The following is a 17,834-nucleotide window of genomic DNA, read 5'->3' as shown; positions in this document are numbered from 1 at the left end:
CATCTAATGACGCTGATGGGGGTAAACGCGCTCATTTTCCGCACCGCGTGATTTACCCTGAGATTTGCTTTCTTTTGCCCGTTTGCGTGTGCGGCCGCGGCGCCTGGCGATGTCCTGTTGGCGCAGCTAAGCGAACATGACGTGACATGTCATCTGATAAACTTGCACGACTCTGCAGGCTGTCAGCCCCCAGGACGTCAGCCATGAAGGGCGAGCGCGACATTGTGGGAGGGCGATGTATTCTCCAGCTTATTATTTCATGGGTGAGATACATCGTGTCTTCCCTGCGGCTTCATCCAGTCCCAGACGATCACGTTCCGCTCCTCAGCCGCTGTGATGTGTAAATGTAACACAACCGCTGCTGTGCGAAGCGGCGACCAGAGTGTACAGGAGATTCAGGCAGGGAGGGGGTGCACAAACTTATGTCACACCTATAGGCTGAGCTGCTGGATCTAATCAGGAAAGATGGATATCTCTGGACCATCTTTTCAGTTAGCCACAAAAAGGAATCAACCACTGAGGACGCTCAATTCTGAATATGTTTGTATCTAAGTCAGTCAGGTGTGATACTGTCTGCTGAGCTGCTGTATCTAATCCTATCCTGTGTGATACTGTCTGCTGAGCTGCTGTATCTAATCCTATCCTGTGTGATACTGTCTGCTGAGCTGCTGTATCTAATCCTATCCTGTGTGATACTGTCTGCTGAGCTGCTGTATCTAATCCTATCCTGTGTGATACTGTCTGCTGAGCTGCTGTATCTAATCCTATCCTGTGTGATACTGACTGCTGAGCCATGTATCTAATCCTATCCTGTGTGATACTGACTGCTGAGCCGTGTATCTAATCCTCTCCTGTGTGATACTGACTGCTGAGCCGTATATCTAATCCTATCCTGTGTGATACTGACTGCTGAGCCGTGTATCTAATCCTCTCCTGTGTGGTACTGTCTGCTGAGCTGTGTATCTAATCCTATCCTGTGTGATACTAACTGCTGAGCTGCTGTATCTAATCCTATCCTGTGTGATACTAACTGCTGAACCATGTATCTAATCCTATCCTGTGTGATACTGTCTGCTGAGCTGTGTATCTAATCCTCTCCTGTGTGATACTGAGTGCTGAGCCGTGTATCTAATCCTCTCCTGTGTGATACTGAGTGCTGAGCCATGTATCTAATCCTATCCTGTGTGATACTGTCTGCTGAGCCGTGTATCTAATCCTATCCTGTGATACTGACTGCTGAGCCGTGTATCTAATCCTATCCTGTGTGATACTGTCTGCTGGGCCGTGTATCTAATCCTCTCCTGTGTGACACTGACCGCTGAGCCGTGTATCTAATCCTCTCATGTGTGATACTGTCTGCTGAGCAGTGTATGTAATCTTCTCCTGTGTGATACTGTCTGCTGAGCCGTGTATCTAATCCTATCCTGTGTGATACTGACTGCTGAGCTGTGTATCTAATCCTATCCTGTGTGATACTGACTGCTGAGCCGTGTATCTAATCCTCTCCTGTGTGATACTCTCTGCTGGGCTGTGTATCTAATCCTATCCTGTGTGATACTGTCTGCTGGGCCGTGAATCTAATCCTCTCCTGTGTGACACTGACCGCTGAGCCGTGTATCTAATCCTCTCATGTGTGATACTGTCTGCTGAGCAGTGTATGTAATCCTCTCCTGTGTGATACTGTCTGCTGAGCCGTGTATCTAATCCAATCCTGTGTGATACTGACTGCTGAGCTGTGTATCTAATCCTATCCTGTGTGATACTGTCTGCTGAGCCGTGTATCTAAACCTCTCCTGTGTGATACTGACTGCTGAGCCGTGTATCTAATCCCATCCTGTGTGATACTGACTGCTGAGCCGTGTATCTAATCCTATCCTGTGTGATACTGACTGCTGAGCCGTGTATCTAATCCTCTCCTGTGTGATACTGTCTGCTGGGCCGTGTATCTAATCCTATCCTGTGTGATACTGTCTGCTGAGCCATGTATCTAAATCTATTTTGTTTGATACTGTCTGCTGAGCCATGTATCTAATCCTATCCTGTGTGATACTGACTGCTGAGCCATGTATCTAATCCTATCCTGTGTGATACTGACTGCTGAGCCATGTATCTAATCCTATCCTGTGTGATACTGACTGCTGGGCTATGTATCTAATCCTCTCCTGTGTGATACTGTCTGCTGAGCTGTGTATCTAATCCTCTCCTGTGTGATACTGACCGCTGAGCCGTGTATCTAATCCTGTTCTGTGTGATACTGACTGCTGAGCCGTTTATCTAATCCTTTCCTGTGTGACACTGACTGCTGAGCTCCTGGATGAGGGTAGAAGGATAGAGGAGTCATGGAGGAGGATAGAGGAGTCATGGAGGAGGGGAGGAGAATAGAGGAGTCATGGAGGATCGAGGAGTCCTGGAGGAGGATAGAGGAGTCATGGAGAAGGAAGGAGGATAGAGGAGTCCTGGATAAGGGTAGAAGGATAGAGGAGGGGAGGAGGCTAGAGGAGTCATGGTGGAGGATAGAGGAGTCCTGGAGGGAGGAGAAGGATAGAGGAGTTCTGGAGGGAGGAGGATAGAGGAGTCCTGGAGGAGGGAAGGAGAATAGAGGAGTCCTGAATGAGGGGAGGATAGACGAGCCATGGAGGGAGGGGAGGAGGATAGTGGAGTCCTGGAGGAGGGGAGGAGGATAGTGGAGTCCTGGAGGAGGGGAGGAGGATAGAGGAGTCCTGGAGGAGGATAGAGGAGTCCTGGAGGAGGGGAGGAGGATAGAGGAGTCCTGGAGGAGGATAGAGGAGTCCTGGAGGAGGATAGAGGAGTCCTGGAGGAGGATAGTGGAGTCCTGGAGGAGGGGAGGAGGATAGAGGAGTCCTGGAGGAGGATAGAGGCGTCCTGGAGGAGGGGAGGAGGATAGAGAAGTCATGGATGAGGGGAGGAGTATAGAGGAGTCATGGATGAGGGGAGGAGGATAGAGGAGTCATGGATGAGGGGAGGAGGATAGAGGAGTCATGGAGGATAGAGGAGTCATGGATGAGGGGAGGAGGATAGAGGAGTCATGGATGAGGGGAGGAGGATAGAGGAGTCATGGATGAGGGTAGGAGGATAGAGGAGTCATGGAGGATAGAGGAATCATGGAGGAGGGGAAGAGGATAGAGGAATCATGGATGAGGGGAGGAGGATAGAGGAGTCATGGATGAGGGGAGGAGGATAGAGGAGTCATGGATGAGGGGAGGAGGATAGAGGAGTCATGGATGAGGGGAGGAGGATAGAGGAGTCATGGATGAGGGGAGGAGGATAGAGGAGTCATGGATGAGGGGAGGAGGATAGAGGAGTCATGGAGGAGGATAGAGGAATCATGGAGGAGGGGAGGAGGATAGAGGAATCATGGATGAGTGGAGGAGGATAGTTGAGTTCTGGAGGGAGGAGGATAGAGGAGTCCTGGAATGAGGAGAAGGATAGAGGAGTGTTGGAGGAGGAGAGCAGAGTCTGAAGGGAGAAGAACAGAGGAGTCTAAGAAGAGGGGAGGAGGATAGAGGAGCCCTGTGAGTAAGAGGACAGAGGGGTCCTGGGGGAGGACAGAGAAGTTCGGGAAGAGTGGAGGAGGCTAGGTGGTTTCTGGAGGATAACAGAGGAGTCTGGAGGGAGGAGTACAGATGAGTCTTGGAAGAGGGGAGGAAGTTATAGAAGACCTGGAGGAAAAGAGGGGCCCTGGACGAGTGGAGGAACACAGAAGTTTTGGAAGAGTGGAGGAGGATAGATGATTTGTACAGGAGGATAGACCAGTCCTGGAAGAGGGGAGAAGGGCAAAGGGGTCCAGGAGATAATAGAAGAGTCCTTGAGGAAGGAAGATTGATGGGTACTGGAGGAGGACAGAGGAGTCTGGAGGAGGAGGATAAAGGGGTTATGGAAGAGGGAAGGAGGATATAAGAGTTCTAGAGGGAGGAGGACAGATTGGTCCTGTAGGGAAGAGGGGGACCAAGGAGTCCCAGAGGGAGGAGGAGGGCAGAGGATCCGGGAGGAAGGAGGAAAGAGGCATATGAATGAGGAGGATATAGGGGTCCTGGAAGAGGGTAATAGGATGAAAGAGTCCTGGAGGACAGGGTACAGGTGGATCCTGAAGGGAGGAGGAGAACAGAGGAGTCATAAGGAGGATATAGGAGTCTTGGAAGACCCCTAGAGTCGTCTGGAAGGAGGTGGACTAGAGAGGAGTCTGGATGGAGGAGGACAACAGTGGAGTCTGGAGGGGGGGGTAAGATGGGTCTTGCAGTGACTTACCTTCCTCTACTGTTGAGACTACATGCGTGTTCTGCAGACTCCTGTGTGCATGGGGGTCTGGAGAATAGAAGGTTAATTAGATTTAACCAGGAATGCTCATTTTCATCCAACATAATCTGTATAGTCGTGGCCAAAAGTTATTAAGCGACTCGGCACTCAACTTAAGTGATCAGATAATTTAAGGTTGTCCACACTAGTAGTAAGCAAAACGTTTCGGTCTTACATCAGACTTTCATCTATAATCTAGGTGTATATTCCTCCCCATGACCTAGATTATTTTCATTATAGATCAAGTGATATTCCACCAAGATTCTTGGTCCACCTGACCTAATAACCTTACTGATATGCCCTGCCTTTCCTCCACTAAATACTCTCTGGCCTCACTTCTATGGTCCATTATTTTCTACACCGTAGATTATTATTTCCTAATACCTGAGACTATTTCTCTGTACTTGAGATAATGTGATTGGTTCTTGCTACTGTGTTCATTAGCATTGATCTTAATTACTAGTGTAATCTATTTTTGACCATGTCTCTGCTTATTGTATATACTTTGTTTTGTTTATTTGTTTTTTTCCTAATTTTTGTATCTTGTTTGTAGTAACTGATGAAGGTCTGATGTAAGACGGAAACGTTTTGCTTACTGCTCTTAATATATGTTAATGGTGTGGGGACCTACTGTGGCACCTACTAAAGCTGTGCACACGCTTATCTAATCAACTGTTTGTGGCCAAAAGTTGTGAGACTGACACAATGTCATGATCCAGACCGCATTTTGAGTCCTGTCTTTCCATGTTCCTGGTCTGGTCATTTCAGGGGTTAACTTTTCTCAGCCTGAGTCTGGTCTCTTGTTTGCTATTTAGCTACGCTGCATCCTGCAGGCGATGTCGGCTTTATTTCTGCCTTCGGAGTGTGTATCTGACTCTGGTATATCCTGATTTGTCCTGCTGTGATCCCTGACTTGCCCCGTGTCTGTTGATTCCTTCTGTCTGTCCTGATAAAGTGTTTCCCTGTACGTTTGTTGACTCCCTGGTTTTGACTTGGCTTGCATTTGGACCTGCTGCTGTCTTTGTCTTATCCGCTTCCGACCATTGCTAACTCTCTGGCTTGTTTCTGACCACGAGTGCTGCTGTGACCTCTGTTACTTCTGCTCCTGACTGTTTCTGACTCGGCTTGTCTGACCACTCTGTTGCCACCTGGTGGCTCTTGTGCTGCTGCTCAGTGTTGCTACGCTGTGTGTGCAACCTCTTTTCCCTCACCAGCACCCCCTGGTGGAGGTTGCGCTATACTGCACTGCAGTAGCATGACACACAAGTTTTAGTTTTTGCATTTTGTGGCTTCAACGTTTTCCCTCTTTTAGTCGCTGTTTCTATGGTTACTGACGGACAGTTATAAACATTCCGTACGATGTTACATTTTATTGACATAGATGAAGTTTCTGTGACGCCTCAATATTCCCAGCGCTGCCCCTTATCCGCCAAACTCTTGCCCCTTGTTCTCTGCACTTCTGCCCCTTGTTCTCCGCACTCCTGCCCCTTGTTCTCCGCACTCCTGCCCCTTGTTCTCCACACTCCTGCCCCTTGTTCTCCACACTCCTGCCCCTTGCTCACCGCACTCCTGCCCCTTGCTCACCGCACTCTTGCCCCTTGTTCTCCGCACTCTTGCCCCTTGTTCTCCGCACTCTTGCCCCTTGTTCTCCGCACTCCTGCCCCTTGTTCTCCGCACTCCTGCCCCTTGCTCACCGCACTCCTGCCCCTTGCTCACCGCACTCCTGCCCCTTGCTCACCGCACTCTTGCCCCTTGTTCTCCGCACTCTTGCCCCTTGTTCTCCGCACTCTTGCCCCTTGTTCTCCGCACTCCTGCCCCTTGCTCTCCGCACTCCTGCCCCTTATTCTCCGCACTCCTGCCCCTTGTTCGCCGCACTCCTGCCCCTTATTCGCCGCACTCCTGCCCCTTATTCTACGCACTCTTGCCCCTTGCTCTCCGCACTCCTGCCCCTTGCTCTCCGCACTCCTGCCCCTTGCTCTCCGCACTCTTGCCCCTTGCTCTCCGCACTCTTGCCCCTTGTTCTCCGCACTCTTGCCCCTTGTTCTCCGCACTCTTGCCCCTTGTTCTCCGCAATCTTGCCCCTTGTTCTCCGCACTCTTGCCCCTTAGTCTCCGCACTTCTGCCCCTTGTTCTCCGCACTCTTGCCCCTTGTTCTCCGCACTCCTGCCCCTTGCTCACCGCACTCCTGCCCCTTGCTCACCGCACTCTTGCCCCTTGTTCTCCGCACTCCTGCCCCTTGTTCTCCGCACTCCTGCCCCTTGTTCTCCGCAATCTTGCCCCTTGTTCTCCGCACTCTTGCCCCTTAGTCTCCGCACTTCTGCCCCTTAGTCTCCGCACTCGTGCCCTTCACCTGGCAGCTGGATCTCGGCTTCTGGGCAGATCCTGACTGATGGCCGCCTATTCTTGTCTCATCAGAGCTCGGAGTTATCACAAGTTCTAGGTGTTGTCACTTTTTCAGGATTGATCTCAGGTTCTCAATGGGATGAGATCTGGAAGTCTCCTGGTCCCAGAATGTCAGTGTTTTGTTCCCGAGCCACTTAGTTATCACTTTTACCTTGTATAATGGTCTCCATCATGGGGGGTAAAGCATCATCACCACATTGTTCTGGTTGATGGGAGAAGACTGCAGTCCAATCTCTGTGGTCTGATGAAGATAGAAAAAGTGAGCGCTGCCATCAGTCCTGTCTCCTCCAACAGAAAAGCCTCCTGAGATCATCCATGATCATCCATGTGTGGGGGCTTCTCATCCATTGGGGGCTCACTCACTATTATACCCACACTGATGGTCTGCCTCTGATTTCTCCTCTGCAGCTGCTTCCTATCGCTCCTCCTGGTGGCCGCTGTGGTTTGGAAGATTAAGCAGACATGTTGGGCGTCCCGGCGGAGAGAGGTATGTCTGATAAATCCTGGCCCTGTTGCCTGTCACCTGTGATATTTTTACATGACGTCCTATATGGATACACTGCTCTGCACCCCCTGGACTTTGCATTGTGTGGAGAATCCCTGTGCGGCCGATACAGTGTTTTAGAATGTTGATGTGTTTTATTTGTAGTTTGAATTTAGGTGACTGAGATGTCAATAATTCACATGGGAAAAGTCATGAAGAAAATTCTGTATATCTCACCCCAGTGTGGTATGATGCCAGAATCAGCAGCATGGATGATAAGTGTTTTACATTTTCTCAGTGCTGGATTCACAGCTACACTGCTCAGTAGAGCTGTATACTGTGCTCCATGCTTCCTTATAAGTGTTTATCTTACATCACTGCTGTATTCAGAGCTACAAAGCTCAGTACTACTATATAATGTCCTCCCGACTACTGGTGCTTTCTCATAAGTGTCTTACATCACCCCATTGCTGGATTCACTGCTCAGTGCTGCTGTGTAATGACCTCAGTGCTGCTGATTTCCAGTAAGTGTTTATTTCACTCACTGTTGTATTCATATCTACACTGCTCTGTACTGCTATGCAATGTCTTCTGTTATGAATGGGTCACCGAGGAGGATAGCAGGCCAGGATATGCCACAGAAATCCAGAGAGGTTGGTAACTAAGCGGATACAGACCCCTGATCCTGTCCACACAACTAGCAGTAGCCGTGGAGCGTACCTACGACGATCCAAGACGCCTCGCCACAGCCGGAGCGCTAACTAAGCCTAAAGCAAGAAAGGGAAAATCTAAACTGCCCCAGCGCAGACCCCAAAGGAATAGATAGCCCCCAAACATATATTGTCGGTGAGACAAGATGAAAACACAAGCGCAGGCAGGAAAATAGACTGAGCAAATGATGAGGCCCACACTGACTAGACAGGATAGGAAAGGAAAGACACTGTCTGCAATCACGCAAAAAACCCTGCAAAAAGTCCAACACGTCTGTTGTACAAAAACACTGAAGTCGCACGACTTCGCCCCCACTATATCAGCACTCTGGTATATTCTGAAAGCAAAGCAAAAAGAGATCAATATAACGGGACAAAACAAACTGGCACATGCAGTAACATATGGGTGGTGATTCAGCACAGCCCCAGCCGGAGCTAGCTGACCTGCACAAAGCAGAGATAAACAAAACCAGATCAAATGCAAACAGAATAGCAAATGAACCACTTAGCTGAACATGCAGGGAAAAAGCAGGAGACATCAGACCTCAGGAGGCACAGGAAAAAAATCACCAGCAGGGATAGAGGGAGTCAGTTGTCTTAATTCCCAATCAGAAACCCCAGATCTCCAATCGTCTTCCTCATTATCAGGTGGCAAGCCTCTGTCAATCAGATCAGCTCCACTACCTCCTGTAACCACCAGAGGGAGCCCAGAAATAGAACTCTCAATCTGACCAGCGCCACTATCTTCAGTAATCACCAGAGGGAAGCCAAAGAGAGAATTCACAATAGTCTTCCTTGTTGCTGCTTCTAGTAAGTGTTTTTCTTACCCCAGTGCTAAATTCAGAGCTATACTGCTCAGTACCACTGTGCAATGTCCTTAGTGCTGCTGATTTTCAGTAATCGTTTCTCACCCCACTGCTGTAGTCACAGCTACACTGCTCAGTTTTGCTGTATAATGTTCTCCTTGCTGCTGCTTATGAACAAGTCCTACATAGAGACTGAAGAGCAGGAGGCCCAGATGTATGTGTGTGCTGTGTATGGACATTGTAGCAGCTCGTACTTACCCACCGGCTCAGAGACCACTGAGAATTAGGGCTCATGCTCATCTACGTTTATCAGATTGCTCTTGGACGTTTTAAATAATCGTATTGCACTCTAACTAATGTTGTTCTATGATTCCGTGCTCATCTGCAATTTTTTTCTCAGCTTGGATCCGACTGAGAAAAAATTGCAGCATGCTGCGAGTGGCCGCATATATCGTACGAGACTCGCCAATGCAAGTCAGTGAGTGCAAGAAAAAAAATGCATGGCACACGGACCATGCGCGTGCCGTGTGATTTTTTTTTTACGCACCAATCTCATGGGAATCCTGACATTTCATCACCTGAATACAGTAAATTCACAGTGAGAACCAACAGAACCAATATATAGATAGAATAAATTTAAAGAAATGGTGTGGGGTCCCCCTTTACTTTTCCTGCTGAAGGAAAGCGGGCAGCTGGAGTCTGATGTTTATAGTCTGGGAAGGGGGTAATAAACCTGGTGCATCCTATTAATATCATCTCAGCTGTTTACTTGGCCTTTACTGGTTATTAACAAGGTATAATTCCCTCATTTTTAATAACCAGCAAAGGCTAGGCAGACAGCTTCAGGCTGATATTAACAGCCTAGGAAGGGGGCCATGGATCTTGGCTCCTGCCAAGACTTAGAACATCAGCCCTCAGCTGCCCTAGAAGTGGCACATCCATTAGATGGGCCAAATATGGATCTTAGCCTCCACTCTTTCTGCTCTTTCCACTTGCTACTGCACTTGCCATGGAGTGGTGGCAAGTGATGCAGTAGTTGTCGGGTTGATGACAGTTTTTTATTGTCAGCTGACATCAAGCCCAGGTTTCTGGGGCGGCTGAGGGATGATGTTCTTTGTCTGGGAGAGTGCCAATATCCATGGCCCTTCTTAGACTATTATCATTCTGCAGCTGTCTGCCTAGCCTTTACTGGTTATTAATAATAGGGGGATACTTCATTTTTTTGGGGGGTGTCCTGCATTTTAATTACCAGTAAAAGCTAAGTATACAGCTGTGAGCTGATATTAATAGCCTGGAAAGCTCCATGTTTATTACCCCCTTCCCAGGCTACTAAGAACTGCCCCCATCTGTCCACTTTCCCTTAGCTGGTTAATAAAAAAATTAGGAGGACCCCACAACATTTTTTTTTAATTTAATTAATTTTGAAATAAATGCAGAAAACTACACATGTAAATCATTGATTTTATGTCTCACTGACATCTATCTATACACAAGCTTGAAATGACAGACAATTACTGTATGTAAAAGCTGATTGTATACGGATGTCATACGGATCGCACTCCACTCATATGACGCTCGTCTGACTTTTCAGGAACAACATTGGAGTGATTTTACTGATGCTGAGGAGTGCAAGCTCTTAGAGATAAAACCTGCAGAGGGAAAACTAGTGAAAATTGCAGGATACAAGTCCCATAATGTCCAGAATCGGTGGGACTGCTCCTGTGCACAGACAGCACAGCGCATTCAGAAGCCACCTGCAATGACTGCTACACTTATAGCTGAAGCTGTGTGTAAGGATTCTCTTCAGTTACTATGAATGGTCAGTAATCTCTGACTACCACTGATGATCGTTGTGCTGCAGAGAGTCGCAGCCTTGATGTGAGGCACATGGCAGCGGCCGATGTCGTGGCTGGCAGCGCCGTACAGGAGATAAATGTGATCTAAAGTAACAGTGCGCCGATCAGGGTCTGTGGAGAGCTGGGTGACCAGGGACATAGGACACGGAGCATTGTGCCGCGGCTCCGGCAGTCTCGTGTGTAATTCCTGACGACCATTCTCTATGAAATGGAAAGCAGACGTTTGATCTCTGAGCTGGTAAATATGCCAGATGCGCCTGACAGGTGGACGAGCGCTGCGGGATATTCTGCAACATGCAGACAAGCTGCCGGGCGCTGCGAACAATCGCCCCAAGAGGGGACGGGGAGGGTAACAAGCCACGATCGAGCATCCATGATACTGATAGCGCCACAGCCGGAATGGGACTGAACCAGCGTCCGGACGGGGAATGGCCGCAATTACAGGACTCCTATCACAACGAGGCAAACGGACGGCGCACAAGATACGACCCCTCATGTCCGCAGCTATAGGGCTGCGTCGTTACCGTCAATGCTGCGTCCATTACTGACAGCAGAATATTATGTTATTTACCAAGTGTTACAATGTTCTCATGATTCAGGGTCTCGGAAGCGTCTTCAGACCCCACAGGAAAGTCATTATATGTCTCCCGAGTGCGCTATATCTGGATTATAACCGGTGTGGCCATCCATAGAGATTGCACCCAGCTTTCCCAGACCCTGCATGGCTGCGTCTACCCAGTCGTTCGGGGACGACCCCTGAAATCCCACTTTCCATGCTGTCACATCAGCCTGATGTTCGGGTTTGCCGTTCAGGAGTCAGGGAAAGCCGCTAACCCCCAATAATCAGTCCCAGCTTTCCCAGGCAGCGAGCTCTTGTGATGCTGATTGCATTAGGAGATGATTTTTAATCCCAAATCTAAACGTTATCATGTGACATTTTGGCTGCGTTTTCCTATAATCCTCGGGGGGCCGCGGCAGAGCGATCCTCTGGGCCCCCCGTGGCGGCAAAGCGATCCTCGGGGGGGCCCTCACGGTGGCAGAGCATTCCTCGGGGGCAGAGCTCGGCGGCAGAGCAATCCTCGGGGGGGCCCCCGCTGTGGCAGAGTGATCCTCGGGGGGGCCCCCGCCGTGGCAGAGCGATCCTCGGGGGGGGCCCCCACTGTGGCAGAGCTCGGCGGCAGAGCGATCCTCGGGGGGGGGGGGGGGCCCACGGTGGCAGAGCGATCCTCGGGGGCAGAGCACAGCGGTAGAGCGATCCTCGGGGGCAGAGCGCGGCTGCAGAGCGATTCTCAGGGGCAGAGCGCGGCTGCAGAGCGATTCTCGGGGGCAGAGCACAGCGGCAGAGCGATCCTCGGGTGCAGAGCACGGCGGCAGAGTGATCCTCGGGGGGCAGAGCGCGGCTGCAGAGCGCAGCGGCAGAGCGATCCTCGGGGGCAGAGCGCGGCAGCAGAGCGATCCTCGGGGGCAGAGCGCGGCAGCAGAGCGATCCTCGGGTGCAGAGCACAGCGGCAGAGCGATCCTCGAGGGGCAGAGCGCGGCCTCTCATCTGATCAGGCAGGAGATGTTATCGGGGCGACTCCTGTAGATCTCAGCCTTCATCCCTAATCTTTAGGCAGAGTTTCCGTCCTGGATTTCGCCGCGCTGTCACCATCTCGCCCCCTATCCCAATACATCGATGCGAGGCTGGGCAATGCTGGGAGGGGGCGCTGCTTTCGCTTTTCCAAATCCGATTTTTCTCCCCACGTGATGCCGGGGTCTGGCTGAGAACCAGCCACCTCATTAGCCCTGTGACCGCCAGGCGCTGTGATATGGAAACCGCCATAATAATGCGGGGCAGTTTTCCACCTGTCTCTGCGGACACCGGAGCTGACGATGTCAGGCAGGAACGTCTGCCGCCAACGGTCCGGTCGCATCACTTATCCTCATCGCGGCTGAGGGTTTGTTGCTATTGTATCCAGTGTAAACAATCCTCTGTGAGCCAGACATCCTGGACTGATACATTGTACCAAACCCTCTGCAGCCGATGACTGCAGATACCGCACAGCCTCTGGACAATCTCATTGTCAGCGATGACGTCCTGCACCCCCCACCATGAATCCCACTGACGGACACAGAAAAGGGCCCCTGTGCAAGAACCACATATGGGCCCTTGATTGCACCAATGATATGTCCGCCCCTGATGCCTCCGCTGAGGCGGCGTTCCCACAATCAGGTTTTCGGGAGGTTTTTTTTTTATGCTGCGTAATTTTGAAAAATGCAAGTAGCAGATTTTACTGACTGGGTGCAGAAATGGCGCCGAAAATCTGCAATATCAAAAACAAGCCAAAAACCTCATTGTGGGAACTTAGTCCAATACACTCCGTTATTTCCAGAGCTGCATTCAGAATTCTTCCTGCAGCCACAGACGATCCCTGACAACCCCTGACAACTCAGCCGAGGATCTGTAATGTGCTGCCATCATTACTTCTCCCACAATGCTGTGCAGTAGCTCATGGTGGTGATTGGCAGATGCAGCCCGAGAACTGAAAGAGTATCCCTGCTTGTACTGCAGGGTCGGGTGTCAGCCATCGTGGGGGGACCTGCCTGGTGCTCGCTGGGACCTGACCACCACCTGCCAATGGGGGGACCTGCCTGGTGCTCACTGGGACCTGACCACCACCTGCCAATGGGGGGACCTGCCTAGTGCTCACTGGGACCTGACCACCACCTGCCAATGGGGGGACCTGCCTGGTGCTCGCTGAGACCTGACAAGCTCCTGCCAATGGGGGGACCTGCCTGGTGCTCGCTGGTACCTGACCAGCACCTGCCAATGGGGGGGACCTGCCTGGTGCTCGCTGGTACTTTACCACCACCTGCCAATGGGAGGACCTGCCTGGTGCTCGCTGGGACCTGACCACCACCTGCCAATGGGGGGACCTGCCTGGTGCTCGCTAGTACCTAACCACCACCTGCCAATGAGGGGACCTGCCTGTGCTCACTGGGACCTGACCACCACCTGCCAATGAGGGGACCTGCCTGGTGCTCGCTGGGACCTGACCACCACCTGCCAATGTGGGGACCTGCCTGGTGCTCGCTGATACCTGACTGACCAGCACCTGCCAATGGGGGGGACCTGCCTGGTGCTCACTGGTATCTGACCAGTATCGGCCAATGGGGGGGGACCTGCCTGGTGCTCGCTGATACCTGACCAGCACCTGTCAATGGGGGAACCTGCCTGGTGCTCGCTGGTATCTGACCAGCACCTGCCAATGGGGGGACCTACCTGGTGCTCACTGGGACCTGACCAGCACCTGCCAATGGGGGGACCTGCCTGGTGCTCACTGGGACCTGACCAGCACCTGCCAATGGGGGGACCTACCTGGTGCTCACTGGGACCTGACCAGCACCTGCCAATGGGGGGACCTTCCTGGTGCTCGCTGGTACCTGACTAGCATCGACCAATGGGGGGACCTGCCTGGTGATCGCTGGTATCTGACCAGCATCGGCCAATGGGGGGGACCTGCCTGGTGATCGCTGATACCTGACCAGCACCTGCCAATGGGGGGGACCTGCCTGGTGCTCGCTGGTACCTGACCAGCACTTGCCAATGGTGGGTCCTGCCTGGTGCTCGCTGGTACCTGACCAGCACCAGCCAATGGGGAGGACCTGCCTCGTGCTTGCTGGTACCTGACCAGCATCGGCCAATGGGGGGTCCTGCCTGGTGCTCACTGGTACCTGACCAGCACCAGCCAATGGGGAGGACCTGCCTCGTGCTTGCTGGTACCTGACCAGCATCGGCCAATGGGGGGGACCTGCCTGGTGCTCGCTGGTGCCTGACCAGCACCTGCCAATGGGGGGTCCTGCCCAGTGCTCGCTGGTACAGTCCGCTCTCACCTGATGGAGCACTTTGTTTCTGCAGATTGCCTGGGTTCATTTCTATTACCATGGACAATGGGAATGTGATCGCCTCCCAGTAAAGGCGCCTCCGCATACATGTATAAATATATGCCTTACTATTGTGCCTTAGAGAAAACAGTCCTGTTGCTGCAGAACCTCTTTTTTTAAGGGACAGTGAGATGGTGGGTTTATATTCATGACATAATATAATGCCAAAACCACAATGCAGACTGACACTGCTACACAAAGCAGTAAGGAGGAGGATCTGCTGTTTTGTGCCCACAGCCCCTATGCAGATCTGTGTGTCTCCATGGTTACAGACTGCTACAAACCCTGATCTGTCTGTTAGTTTTGGGTCAGCAGGATCAGGCAACACAAGGGCTGTTTGTAGTCTGTAACCATAGAAACACATAAGTCTGCATAGGAGCTGCATACATGTTACGAGTGAAGTTCTGGAGCCATAGAAGCATTATTATTATTATTTGGTTGTTTGTTTTTTTTCTTTGACTTCTTCATTGATCACCTGACGTTTCCTCACCGCGCTCTGCTCAGCGCCATCTATACACTGTGCATCACCGCGGCCTGGAGGATTTCTCGCGGTGTCAGACCTCATTTCTGCTGTGAACAGAGACGACTGACACAGTTTTGCTAATCGCTTTATTAATAATGAGACTTTTAGCCACAGAAGGTCCTTAAACACACAAATTACGCAGACTTGGATGTCGCCACCGCCGAGCACCACCACATCCCCATTAGGAGAGCAGTGTTTGCTTTAGTAAAACTCGCAGATGGATTCAGCGAAGCTTCCGGGAGCGGCTCCATAATGAAACATTAATGACTGCGGTGTGCACAGCGCCGAGGGAGCCGCACTACAACTCCCATCATCCTCTGCATTGTGGGGGACACATCAGGGCGACCCCCCCCCCCCGCACCATGTCGGATAAAGATCGCTGGATCCTAATCCTTCAAGGGGATTTGTGCAGATGAAACACAAGGAAGGAAAAGTTCTACAACTTCTAATAAACTCCGCGAAGTGGAGAACTTTTATCTTACATCGGCGCCACTTATCTGGGGGTTAAAAGCCGCAAACTCCAGCGCCTGTCTGATCGGGGGAGTTCTGGGAGATGTTTCTCTGCATAAATGAAGGAGACCTCGGCATGCAGGATGCCAGCGAGGTGCGTTCTCCAGAGCTGTGCACCGTACTAGAACCCTAATGCCGGAGTCACACTAGCGAGAAATTTGGACGAGTACTATGCGCAAAAACAAAGCATTGTACTCGGACCAATGTTAATCTTTGGGGCACTGTGGGCTCCCGTGGTAATTTCTCCGCCAGAGAGGGAAAGCCAGTGAATGAGGGCAGATATTAATAGCCTAGAGAGGGACCATTGTTTTTAGCTCCCTCCGGCTAAAAAAATGTGCCCCCAGCCACCCCATGTGTCTGCACAAACTGTTAGAAACTGACTCCATGAGGATGGTCTGAGTGCCCGACGTCCACAGATGGGGGTTGTGCTCACAGCCCAACACCGTGCAGCCCTCCAAAGAAATGCTACCCCACACCATTACTGACCCACTGCCAAACCGGTCATGCTGAAGGATGTTGCAGGCAGCAGATCGCTCTTCACGGCGTCTCCAAACTCTGTCACGTCTGTCACATTTGCTCAGGGTGAACCTGCTTTCATCTGTGAAGTGCACAGGGCACCAGTGGCGAATATGCCAATCCTGGCGTTCTGTCGCAAATGCCAAACGTCCTGCACGGTGTTGGGCTGTGAGCACAACCCCCATCTGTGGACGTTGGGCCCTCAGACCATCCTCATGGAGTCGGTTTCTAAGTTTGTGCAGACAGTTGCACATTTGTGGTCTGCTGGAGGTCATTTTGCAGGGCTCTGGCAGTCTCCTCCTGTTCCTCCTTGCACAAAGGCTGAGGTAACGGTCCTGCTGCTGGGTTGTTGCCCTCCTACGGGCCCCCTCCATGTTTCCTGGTGTACTGACCTGTCTCCTGGTAGCGCCTCCAGCCTCTAGACACTACGCTGACAGACACAGCTACCCTTCTTGCCACAGCTCGCATTGATGTGCCATCCTGGATGAACTGCACTACCTGAGCCACTTGTGTGGGTTGTAGAGTCCGTCTCATGCTACCACGAGTGTGAAAGCACAACCAACAATCAATAGTGACCAAAACATCAGCCAGAAAGCATTGGTACTGAGATGTGGTCTGTGGTCCCCACCTGCAGAACCACTCCTTTATTGAGGGTGTCTTGATTTTGCCAATAATTTCCATCTGTTGTCTATTATATATATATATATATATATATATATATATATTTATTCTGTGTGTCTATATCTATTCTTTTGTTTGTGTTTCAACCTGTCATTGGTTTCCATTATATGTCCATTTTGCAAGCCGACGATGCAATAAGGGTGTCATACGGATGCTTACGTATGCAAATATCGTATCCTAACCTTGCCAACGGATCACATATGGATCACTGTTCAGGAAACATTTCTTCGTATTACGAACGTAAAATGTGGACCGTATTTTTAAACGTTGTGTCTGACTCCAGCCTAATATTCAGCGTATGAAGCGCCAGCTGCAGGCTCCGTACACAGGGGCGTCCATTGTTCAGCCCCTTCACCGGTTCAGGAGAACGGGAAGAATAACGGCAGCACCAGACCCGTCCTGTGATGGCGCCCATCTCTACTGGGTGTGCCACCTCTCCGCCATGGTGTCCGGCTTTGTGCCCTTGGTTTCCACTTCTCACCAATTTCTAGATCCTCGGTTGCTGTCAGTGAACCAGGACGCCTGCTGACAGCTGAAGGTTCGTTACACTCGTGTCCAATCCTCTGTGAGTCTCCGGTCTGACACATTGTAACAAAGGATGTGTTCCGCTCACAGAGCCTCGTCCAGACTGGACACCCTTGTATCATGTCCGAGGGTGACATTAGACTTGCGTTCAGTGACAGCGGGAAGACATTCTGAGGAGCAGACGTTTCTGAGAAGTTGTAGCAGAGATTCCGCTTCATCTGCATGTAACAATTTCGCGTGAGCGGCTTCTCTGATCGCGGCCGCTGACATCCTCGCCAAGCCATCAGGTACCGCGACGTGCCTCACCCTCGTCCGCATGAAGCCGGGGTCGTGTCAGACATTTACCGTCTACGTGTGGCCATGTTAGAGACGGAAGGTATCGCAGCGCTAATCTCGGGCTGGCGGAGAGACCCCGCCACCTCTCGTGTTGTGGCTTCCTTTATGTAATTAATAATTTACACCGAACCTTCGCCTCACGCTTTTATCTCCGCGCATTGATGGAAGTCGCCGCGAATTAAAAGTCTCGTGGAGAAAAGAAAAAGCTTTGAAATGCAAAATGAAATTAAAATGACTGCGGATATT

The 17,834-nt window shown here is 51.1% G+C and overlaps 1 protein-coding gene across 2 annotated transcripts in view; it reads left to right on the top strand.

Moving 5' to 3' along the window:
- ATRNL1 (attractin like 1) overlaps positions 1–17,834 on the top strand; it is a 775,749-nt gene that overhangs the window by 502,143 nt on the left and 255,772 nt on the right. For both annotated transcript variants that reach the window (XM_073556584.1, XM_073556585.1), the window contains one exon: positions 7,126–7,204. In XM_073556584.1, the coding sequence (XP_073412685.1) occupies positions 7,126–7,204 (79 nt within the window). The remainder of the gene's footprint in view (positions 1–7,125; positions 7,205–17,834) is intronic.

The sequence above is a fragment of the Dendrobates tinctorius genome, unplaced genomic scaffold (assembly GCF_039654945.1).
Source record: "Dendrobates tinctorius isolate UK_male_01 unplaced genomic scaffold, ASM3965494v1 ptg000236l, whole genome shotgun sequence".
NCBI lineage: Eukaryota > Metazoa > Chordata > Amphibia > Anura > Dendrobatidae > Dendrobates > Dendrobates tinctorius.
Note: the sequence above shows the minus strand (reverse complement) of the source record. Positions and strands in the feature narration are given on the sequence as shown.